The sequence below is a fragment of the Harmonia axyridis genome, chromosome 2, assembly GCF_914767665.1.
Source record: "Harmonia axyridis chromosome 2, icHarAxyr1.1, whole genome shotgun sequence".
Taxonomy (NCBI): domain Eukaryota; kingdom Metazoa; phylum Arthropoda; class Insecta; order Coleoptera; family Coccinellidae; genus Harmonia; species Harmonia axyridis.
The window spans coordinates 56171603-56183742 of record NC_059502.1 but is presented as its reverse complement, the minus strand read 5'-3'; the positions used below and the strand labels follow the sequence as shown (position 1 = coordinate 56183742).

Below are 12140 nucleotides of genomic sequence, written 5' to 3'. Positions count from 1 at the left end.
CGTCATTCGGATGATTTCCTATGACGCCGACGTTTTGACCATGCGCAAAAGTGAAATTCACGGGATTTCCATATCTTGCGTTCTACTATTTTTTTTATTTTGATGAAATTTTGTAGAGGAATTCGGGTTGAGACTTTGAAAGGTTTTATAGCAATTTTTGCTCTTTCGAACATAAGCTGAGCGTTGTGTATGTGTCATTAAGAACTTTTCGAAAAATAATAGTGTTCTGATACCGAAAGCGTCTTTATATTATTAGTTGAAAGAATTAAATAGGTTCGTTTCAAATCAACTGAGAATGAAAATTATATCTACTGTATTGATTCCTCAGAAAGAAGAAAGAAAACAAATTATTTTGCACAATTTTTCTCTTTATTTTGCAGGGTTGTAACGGTGAAGGTAGATTGAACAAGTTTTTAGCTTTTGCTGAAAAAGCACCCCTAAGAAACATACTACATGTGAATTCAAGAACAATCAACAATATAAAAATGACGTATGCATAATCACCGAGATAACCATTCAATAATCATTGACTATTCATTGAATAAGCAATGAATATTCAATGAATAGTTGAATATTCATTACTACTCATGAATAACATAGGGCAACAAAAAAACATTTTACAGCTGATTTTAACTATATTTGGGACGCTAAATCTGTACATGCAATCTGTTTTTCCCTATCAGCTCTACTCTTTTTTATACATCAACTTAGCTACCCATGTGGGTTTCATTCAGTATATTCATTTATGAGAGTTCTAAAATTGTTATTTATTCATTAATGTCATTCTGTCTGTAATTTAATGAATTCCAGGTGAATCTATGAATAGTGGAACCATTGCTTATCAGGTACCTGAACTGATCCTTTTGATCCCCTAACTGAGGTAAGTAAGAGAAAATATCATAGTTCCTCCGTTACATATAAAGTTCGGCTTGATGAAGCAATTTGTAAAGGCTCTTGATAAGACTTGTTTTGCATATATAGGAATGAAAATGCATCAGTTGAGCACAGAAAAACTCAAAGCATGGATATTTGACGGCCCACAAAAATGACAATTGATTAAGGACCCTGCCTTTATAAATTCAATGAATCAAGTTGAACAAGAAGCTTGGCCATCATTTGTTGCAGTTGTAGAAAATTTCCTAGGCAAACATAAAGCCCAAAACTATGTTGAAATGGGTAACATGATGCTTAATAGTGTCAAATATTTAGGGTGCAATATGAGTATTAAAATACACTATTTACACAGCCACTTAGACCGTTTTCCAAAAAATTTAGGAGACATGTGTGGAGAACAAGGTGAAAGATTTCACCAAGATATTAAAGTTATGTAGGACCAATACTAAGGAAAATGGGACATGCACATGAAGGCAGATTACTGCTGGAGTTTAAAAAGGGACTGTTTGAAAAAACAATCAAGAATGTCGCGGAAAACAAGTTTTCTAAGAGTTGATTTCTTCAATGTTTTCTTTTTGTTTGTAATAACGACATAAAAGCATTTTGTATAACTAAAATAAAAATTTCATATCTACTTTTGTTCACTACACTTACGGATTTGAGTTAAAATAATGCAACTTATATTTCTCCAAAATTGTATATCTTAAAAATTTGAGCTCCTAGGAAAAATTGAATAAGTAATTTGAATTTTGAATTGATAAAGAACCAAAAAACCTCGACACTAAAACTGCTGTTCTCATGATAATCTAGCATGAATATTTGTTTGAATGAATTATTCGAAAATCGAATAAACCCAAGAATGAACATTCGAATACAAAAAAGAGGAATTGGTCCCAGCCTAGTGGTAACCCCTTCAAAAATTGTTTCCTTATCTCCAAATAAACTGTTTTGTTCGGAACCAGACGAAAATTTAGCTGAATTCAAAAATAAAACTCAAATCAATTAGCGAAATCCATAGCCACATACACTTCTGAATTTTTCAATAATTGAGAAATTAAATATTTTCTTGGAATTGAGCGGAACAAAACAAAAGAAAAATTAATGAGATAAAAGAACCCACTGAATACTCCATAAATGTGAACAATGGTACTAATTATGTTTTAATTTTCGCGGTACATCAAACTCATTAGAAAATCATTCTACTACATTATTCAATAACTCAGAGGTGTATCGGGTGTTATTGACTCTCGATTTAGAATATTTTCAATAACTTGTACAAAGCCGTAGAATCAAAAAAAAAAAAAATCCTGGGATCTTGGTCATCATCAGAAACCTCTTAATTAATATAATCTTCAAGCGAGCAGAACGAGTTAACAGATCACGAAAATTCATCAACTATTGAATTCAAAATGGTAATCAATAAAAAAAAAATCCAAAGGATTGTCAAAATTCCGAGAAGAATTATTTTTGTCGGGGCGTTGTTTGAAAGACATTTGTTATTTTGGAATTTCAAGCCGGGAATATACTCAAACTTTAAGATTCGTCTACTTGAATACGCATCCTTAGTAAAATTCAATTCTGTCCGTCCGTAAACAAGGTAACTCTCGAATGGAAAATCCTAAAATCTTCAGGGTATCGAATACCGACGTTCGTTAATGAGTAAAATCCGACGAAGGGAAATATGGCCGGGATAAAATTTTGTGTTCAGATATAAAATAGCAATTTTGAGCTGCATATGAAATTTTATATCGATTGCGTTATGTGAACCAAAGGAACTTCGAGAAGAATATCAGAACACTAAAAATTTCAATGACAAAAGCTCCAGAAAAAATTTCGTGTTGATCGCTTCATCAGAACCATAAAAATACGAGCAGAAAATCGATGAAAAAACAAAGATTTCAGTGTTCAATGTTTATATACAAAATTTCAAGTTGATGAATCCTGAATATAGAGAATTTAGTGAAATATCAATAAAATATTTAGAATTGAGTTTGATTAATATTTCAAAATAATCAATCGAATAGATTTGGTGTTTCCACGTCCTTGGGTAAACATGTTGAAATTGAAATCACAGGGGTTAGAACCATTATATCTTGCGACCAATTTGGACAAGGCCACGTTTCGTCTATACAATTTAACTTAATCAAATAATCAAGGTAAGTTTATTTGACGGATTCCATGAAATTTTGATTGACCGATAAATTCGTTGATTTTAGTATTAAATGTGAGGAAATGTCAAAAACTCAAAGAATGAACTGAAATTAGATGATTAATCTGAGTACAAAGAATAGAATGACACAAACTAAAAAGTCTATTATAAATTTATAATCTGCAAACAATTGATTCAACAGTTTGTTCTGAGGGTGATTGCAATTTTATAATATACTTTTTAGTGTTTATGTTTTTCCATCTTAGTTTTTATACATTTAACAAATTAATTTCCAAAATTTTCCATACTCGGATATTCATTCGCTAAATGAACTAATTGTTTCTGTCAAAATTCAGAATTATGGTATCATCAAAACTCCTCATCTAGATAAAATAATCGACAAGAATGAAATCATAATAAATCACATGTTATATACTCCTATTGTACAGTTTTGTGGTCAGTCAGTGCTTCTCTAGAATTTGTTGGTACTGCAATTTATCAATTTAGTTTGTTTTGTGCTCACCTTTGTGGTTTCACGATTAATAAAAATAAAAAACTGTCTTCATTTTTCACTGTACATGGTTTTCGCTCCTGGAATCGCTTATAGTAGGTATTGTATGGTAGGTAGTAATTGAAATTTCAAGTTTTTGGCGAATAATAACTACAACAGCATTTAACATGATACATCCACAAATGAGAGAATTTCAAATAATTTTCTATAAATTACATCTTCAGGCCCCTTAGAAATAAATATAATTAAACTTGATTCTAGATGATAAATCAGGAGATTTTAAGTCTAGCTATAAGGCTATTATTATTTAATTTTATCCATTAGAATCAAGGTATATTTGGAACCATATTTAAGATAATTCACATATTTATAAGGAGTTTTTCAATATAAATGATTGAAATGGTTATAATGGCAACACGAGTTACAATTTTTTGACAATTTTCATGTCATTTGTATTGAGTAGCTTACGCCGTTCAAGCATGGAAAGATACACGCTTCAACTTTTCGAACTCGGTTTTGGAATTGTCGAATTGTTTTATCAAAATCAGTGCTTTTTTGTGAAAACTGATAGAAATAAAAAAAAATCATGGTGGATATTATTCAGTTAATCGACTCCCTACTCGTCTTATTAGAGACGAATTAGAAAGTGAATTTTCTTCACTCGACACAAGAGTACCTGTACCAAATACTGAGCCTCTTGGTACCATCTAATTTGTTTACAATAAGACGAATAGTGGGTAGATTTAATTGAATAATATCATCCATGAGTCCTTCTTGAATTTCTCCCAGCATTCAGAAATGAACTTATCGTAAGTAATTGCACAAGTGCATCAAAATTACCGATAATTTTGAATGACAGCTGGTTGTCATGAAAACTGCATGAGTTCATTTTAATTGAATTTTCAAAGAAAATGACCGAATGCAGTTTTTCAAAGAAAACACGCTGGAATGCGAAATTATCCGGTCATTTTGATGCACGAGTGTGATTCGGGAGAATATTTTCCGAATAAACTGTTGTCAAACTGATGTAGAATGGAATTGCCATAGATTCGAACTGTGTAAGATGCATAGAAACTATGCATCTATGAACAGTGCAATTATCGCAGGGCTGTTTCGCTTCCTACAATGCAATTATCGCTATAATTTTCGATAATTGTTCTCCATATATATAGAATTTTTGACAGGAGGAAAATATTCACATAAATAAGCATACGAAAAATGGAATGCTAAACAAGTCAATAGGTGTTTACAATTCATTGCTCTCAAATGCGAACCAGAGTTCCATGAAACCATTTATTACCGAAATTTCCTGTATCCTCTCTTGATAGCATGAAACTAGTTGGATATATACTCATCACAAAAACGATTCAAGAGCTACTGTGTAGCGAAACATAATTATATACTCAATAAACAGTAGAAATTAAAAATAACCTTCGAATAATATTAATTTGTCGCCACATATGTCGAGACGAATCGTGAGACCGAAGGAACCGAAGAACCATTGTGCAAAATTCCACAAATCCGTCACCGCCCCACCGCGAACCATAACCCAAGCCAATCTACATTTCTCCGAAATCGCATTATCATAAAATCCGACCTACCTGGTCCAAGGGTCGTAACGACCGGCGGTATCTTCTGCGAAGAATCATGACTGAGCCCATACTTGGCCGGCTTGAAATGAAAAAACGAAGGCGAGTAACCAGACCCGGCTCGGCTCAAAGAGCTGAACCTATCCTCCCTGTCCTCCACGTACACCCCCTCCTTGCCCATCGCAGCCAGCTGTCTGCCCTTCGGCATGAACATGATCAGAAACACGACTATCGAAGACACGACCAGACCCAAGGCGATGCAGGCGTCCTTATGCCTCTCGTGCACCACAAACCCGGCCATGGTCCAGATCGCCCATATCGCGATGCTGCAGCCGACTGACATGCCTATGTAGCTAGCCTCTCTGTAGTTGTCCCGGATGCCGCGCGACTTCACCGCCAAAACCGTCACGAACACCACGAGGAACACCACGTAGATCAAGCTGAAGATCATGTCTATGAAAGGGGTGCGGCATAGCTTCACGGTGACTGGCGACCCTAAGTCTTCAGCGGTTAGGACAAGTCCGTGTTTGTTGCTACCGACGTTGTCGAAAGTCACTTCGTCCACTATGGGAGGGTTGGTGAGGAGCCACTGCGCCCCTATAGCCACCTGGATGAGGATGGCGAAAAGCAGTAAGAGTCCTTGGTACGGAGCTGGCAGGTAAACGCCACCGTTGAGGCTCACTAAAAACACGCATTTCACCAGAAGGGAAGCGAACACTATGGCGTACGTAACTCCGGTACCAAACCTGACTATGGCGCAGGTAAAATGCGTAGGGGATGCAGTGAATACCCCGGCTAGAGCTGCGCCAGAAAACAACCCCAACAACAGCATCTGCCCTAGGAATAAGTGTCTTCGACTGGGCGTCGTATAGTAAGCTTTACACAAAACGAACACTTCGAACCCCGCTATGAGTAGCATGGTAACGGCTGAAAGGGATAAAATCGGCACCACCCAAACTTCATCCCGAAAGAACGCGTCTATCTTCTTGGTCTCCACCGAACACCCTACACAAGCCGTTAAAACAGGACGTTTAGGGGTTGCAGGGCTGGGATTTGAAGTCGAAGGCACCAAAAAGAACTCCGTGCTGAGCTCCAAGCGTCTCCTTAAGGCAGACGTGGAGTTCCACCCGTACAGCTTCAAGGGTTGTATCGGTACACTCGAAACGTAACTAACACCTATGTTCGCCCCCATCGATCTGGGGTTGTTATCGTTATTCAACCCTTTCGAACTGTCACTTCCGTAAAAGTCTATGGATCTCGTCGTAACGCCGTTTCCGCGAAAATTGTCAACGGGGTTGGGATCGGGAGGGTCGGAAGGCCCGCGGTCCAAGTCGCCCGATCTCGCCAGTCGGTCTTGCGCGAGCGAGAGCGACAGGTAAGTCGCGAACACCACGAACGTTTTAGCCATACTGACTGGACGTCGTCGTCGAGGTACTCTGCTAGGTGCCACTCCGCTTATCGACGGGTTTTGGGAGTAGGCAACGTTTCGGCTGCTGCCTGTTCTCCGATCCGACGCATTTTTCGGCTGCAATTAAAGAGAGGATCGCCGCGAGGACTTTCAGGTACCGTTTTGTCCGTCTCATCATCTGCGAGTGCGTGGAAAGTTTCCGCTGATGGTAGTGATGAATTTTCAGCCGTGATTTTTCATATGTTTATGGTGTCGAGGCGTCGCACTATACGGGTTTGTTGAACTTCGGGTTTGACTGGGATGGTTTAATTCGTCGTTTCATGGTACGCGAAGATGGAGAAAAATACGAGTACGTTTTATGTAATATTTCGTTGTATGTTGAATGAGTTCGATTGCAGACTCCTTCGACGGCTGAGAGGATAGATGTCTGCAATATAAATATCTACATAAGAGATCTTATGAATGAATGACTGACGCGATTCCTTTCTGAGGAAAATCCATTTAAATTAGTGTTTTATTAAGATTATTACTAATTTGCACTATTTATGTCCGTTTAGATATAAGATCTTTTGAGTATCTTGACAGGTGCAGATAGACAATGGGAATTTTTTATTAATTTCGTTTAGTAATGCAAATGCAACGTTGAATTCAATTGATATGGGTTTCATTAATTATTATTCTTGTTTTCATTTGAATAATCAACAAAAATATGGAAAATTGAAAGTTACTTTCAATTATTTCGTTTTGAATAACACCTTGAAGTTAAACTTGATTCTTCTTTGAATTTCAAGGTCCGCTTGAAAAATTTAAGTTTGAAATTGAAGTAGGGAAATAATATCCTTCAAAAATTAGCTGGTACTTCATGGGGTGCTGATGACAGCACTCTTCAGTCTTCTTACGGCAGAATTGGACTTGGTTTCTCTACTACTGAATAATGTTTTTCTGTTTGGTTCAATAGTGCTCATGTTCATGAAATTGATGCACAGCTTAACGTTTCTAAGATAATTATCAGTGGAACTATAAGATCTACACATTTGCTACCACTGCTATCACCTATACCTCCCCCTCATATTCGTAGACAGGTCTCAGTCAAGAAATCTTGTGAAAAATTTCTATTTCACCCGAATTTATTTCCAATTGTATATTACCTCCCAGATACTATAACTGCCAGATTGAAGTCAAGCAAACCTTTATGGAACAATACCTTCCTTCAATCTAATGAAAATAACAAGGAAATTTGGCGTTCGGAATGGAATACCTACTTGTAATGTCTTCAACAAAAGTCTAATCGTTGATCCTTTAGAGAAAGTTATAGATTTCAATCTTCCTAGGAATATTTGGTGTATTTTAAATCGACTAAGGACTGGTCATGGTTGTTGTAGTATGGCATTCTATTGAAAGCCCACTATATGAGTGCTTTGTAGAAGATACCATTGACCACTTGGTGAATACTTGTCCAATTAATGAATATCATGGTGGTTTCCAAGCTATCCATTCAGTTTCAGATTCTTCTTTAAATTGGGTCGCTTACTTCAAGTCAATATAATGGGAACTAACATTTATTACTACTGATGTTTTTCTTTTATGTTTTCAGATTCAATTATAAAATCGTCAACCTTTGGTGAAAAAAAAAGATGGAGAAGATTTTATTTGGATGAAGGGGAAGCCTTTCAATATAAATATGTCTGCTTATTCTTTAAACAAATACACAAACCAGTCACTGCACCTATACGGGGAGACAAAATTTTTCCTGAGGTTTTTATCCTCGTTTTTATCTGTGGTATTGTATCATGTGTTGAAATGTATGATGCCCCGTTTACATTTCCTCTGCTAATAATGAGATTTATCTACACATGTTTTGATGTTTGAAGTTGATAATTTTTTGCATTGCCTTATATCCAGAGAATATACAGATTTATTGATTTTTCCAAATCACCTACAAAAACTGTGTGAATTATTTTCACCAAAATGGTTGAATAGCTTCGCTACGACTGCAAAAAGTGAAGACAGCACCTTGTTCAGGGTTTTTCAATAAAAGGTCATTTCGAATAGCCAACTAATTTATTCCGACATTTGACGAGTAAAATACATCTTCATTAAAAATAGAACGATACATGCTTTAAAAACGCATTGGAACTCTCAAAATTCGATACAAAGAAATGTGAAAATTATGCAGTTACATTTTGCAAAACTAATTAACTTTTGGGCCGTCGTGAAGTACCTCTTTGGTCGCCAACATTAAACTGGCGGAAAGATTTGAACCATTGGAACAAATTATTGATATGAAAAATCGAAAACATGTGCGTATATAACTCAAGAACAACTGAAAATATTTCTAGTGTTTTTCAACATTTTAAAATCTACAATTTTTATTAATATAAAAATGAATATTTTTATTGGAAAACCCTCTAGAATAGCTTGTACCACCAATTCGATACAAAATATGATATAGCAGCTAAAGAGTAGGTGATCTTCCATTTCTGTTTCTATTCCTTGGCTCCCAATATAACCTTATCAAATTAAAGCTATTCTTGTTTACCTAATCAAAGTAACATTTTGATATCTTTTGCTATCCGCATGTAATCTGCCATAAATGTTGCCATATGCAGCAATGGAAATGAACTTTTGAAAATTTAAATTCCAGTATTTAGTTTTCCTTTTCAGATAATTAGAAATTAAAAAAAATCAAAGGTTTGAATGATATCTTCGAAATGTGATATATATTATATTACTTTCATTCATCAACAATTCACATAACCTCTGTCAATCATTGTGTCCAAGAGGGAAATAAGATGTAAGAATAGGATCAATTTTCCTGATTAAATTATTGACAGATCAAATTATTTTCAATAATTCTTAGTGTTCTATAAAACAACATACATAATACAGAAATATATAGTTCACCAAAAATTAAAAAATAATGAATTTTCTTTAAAATAAGGTTGTTGATAATGATTACATTTCTGAATAAACAATGAATAGACCTTTCACACCATGAATCACAAGCGTATACTTCCCATTAGAAAAATTGGGGGTCTTATCTGTCTTACGAAGGGGGTTGACGATAGCGTTCACATTTTTACGAAGAAGAATGACAATTTGAAATTTGAATTTGACATTTTTCGGTATTTTCCATAGATATGTATGTACAGTAACAAAGATAATGAATTCATTCCTTTTGGCTTTTCCACACTGTAAATATCTTTCAAGATCTCCTTACTTTGAGCCAAAAGAAGATAAATCAAGAGCTTATAAAGTAAATATGTGAGGATTAAAAAAAGGATATTAGATAGGACTACATATACGAGTATTAAGCAAAACTTAACACCTCTACTGCCTTCTCATGTTGGAAGAAATAAATATTTCAAGAGTTTCGTCAACGACCATAATAATTCATTATATTCGAATTATGCATCGAAATGATAATACTTACAACTAAAATTACGAAATATTAGACGAAAATAAAGTTATGCCTCTACCTTCCTAGAAGCTCCACAAATAAAACGGCATAATGAAATTTAAATATTGGTAAACCAGTGAATAGATGTTAACATCTCACGATTTTTTCTTTTCAAGTTGAGTTCCCAGAAACCATCAATTGTTGGAATTCCCTGGTTCCTTTGTTCATAGCCTGTTTATCGTTTGTTATTCTTCGGTGGCTTTGTTCCAAGAATTTTCCATTTTTAAGATACATATTTGTTTCAACTTGCCTCTAGATTATCATACAATTTCATATCTCAGTGATCAAATGTGATGATATTCATTGAAAAAAACTTTATAACATTATTTATTTTTGATAATATTTGGATACCGATATTGTTTCAGTCCATTCTAATAAAATAATTCAAGAATATAAATGTATGATGCTTTAGTAAAAAATAGTTTAAGATGAATTGGAATTCTGGAATCTTGTAAAAAATTCGGACAACTCCAGAAACCAAAGATTTTTTTCATCAATATTGCCGACCTGGGCCTTGTAATATTATCTGAAAGTATCGAAATGTAGGGATGGGCAATTTTCCGAAAGTTAGAAATTGTACTCATCCTGTCCGTTGTAGATAATAATTTGTCAGTCTGACAAACATTATTATGTTGTCAAAATGTTCATATCTGTGGGATTATAACTGGCCCATAATGGTTGCTCTGCATTCAAGACTTGAGAGAAAGTAGAAATTTTAATTTTGATATGAAATTATGGGATTTTGACAATCGCATGTATCAGAATTTAGTGAAATTTTTTGATTTCATAAAACGATAAACTAAAGTGAGTTCAAAAATGCAAGTTGAATGGTTGGAATTATATTTTTAACGACCTCTTTTCATATTTATGATATCAAATTTGTGGCAAGACAACGTAAACTAGGTAACTGGTAAGTAAAATAAATTCATTTCGATATTTTCGATCCAAGAGGCATAGAACCGGAAAAAGTGAACTTGTACAATAATTAGATTTCTATTTAGAAACATCATTTCATTATCTTCATCTAATTGCCTCAATCAATGAATAGTGCAGAGCCAATTCTCGAATGATCACATAAACCTCAATAATATCTTACATAACTGGAGAATTGTTAGGGTTGAAATGAGAAATTTTATTTATTGAATAACATCGTGGCAACACATGTTTCATAAATTTTATAATAACGTATCGAAATATTATTGAGAAACAAATACTATTCATATTGCTCTCGTTCTGTCTGCTGGGTCTACTAAGATTCATTAAACTAAAATCCTCATTTCACCATTACGTTCGATAATATTCTACTGACTGGGAAAAAATAGATGCTGGATGAATGGTATAAACTGATGAGATCAGCAATAAACCGAGTGATTTTTTTGAGATTGAATCTGTCAAAAATCCCGGAAAGGAAACATCTTATGGAAAAATGTTTGGAATGAAAGGTTCTTGGATTTGTTGAGGAAATTCTATTATGCCAAACCTCTTCCATTTAATTCCGCCATGTGGGGTGTACGGGAAATTCAAATGCGAACCCCTGTTTTTTATTGCAGATTCGTATTTTACTGCAAATAATACAAAAGTTTTGTAAGAACAATTATTTTCACGAATAGTCACGATGATGACTCTGTATTGAAGTTGAATTTTCCGTCTGAACGGCCTTCCATTTAAAAATTCACGGCTTGGCTTGATTTCAAGCTACTTGACCTGAGCGTAATTTGAAATCAACTCAAGTTCAAATCAAGTAATAGTTTTTCACTTCTTGACTTGAACTTGAATGGAAAATCAAGCTACTTGACTAGGGCTTGACTTGAAATAAACTCAAGTTCAAGTCAAGTATTAGTTTTTCAATGTCAAGTTATGTACTTGAGAGATAAATAATTGACTTGACATTGAAAAACTACTTCTTGACTTGAACTTGAATCCCTACTTTCATTAATCATTCATATGCATGAAATTCGAATGATTTCTGCTGAACTGTTTGTTTTCAGTACATGTACTGTCATTGACTATTTGAATATGGCGAAATTATTTGTTTTTGGTTCAAAAACATCCCATTAATTAATGTATCAATTTTAGGAAGATCATTTGGAATCTATTAAAAATCTCCGTCAATTTGTCTACCTCTTTGC

The 12140-nt window shown here is 34.6% G+C and overlaps 1 protein-coding gene across 3 annotated transcripts in view; it reads right to left on the bottom strand.

The window, feature by feature from the left end:
• LOC123672843 overlaps window positions 1–6686 on the bottom strand; it is an 83205-nt gene extending 76519 nt beyond the window's left edge. The window contains exon 1 of one of the 3 annotated variants that reach the window (XM_045607156.1): window positions 5156–6686. In XM_045607156.1, coding sequence (XP_045463112.1) covers window positions 5156–6551 — 1396 coding nt within the window. In that variant the 5' untranslated portion in view covers window positions 6552–6686. The remainder of the gene's footprint in view (window positions 1–5155) is intronic. The other 2 variants (XM_045607155.1, XM_045607154.1) reach the window with 2 other exon arrangements.
• Window positions 6687–12140: the final 5454 nt, after the last annotated feature.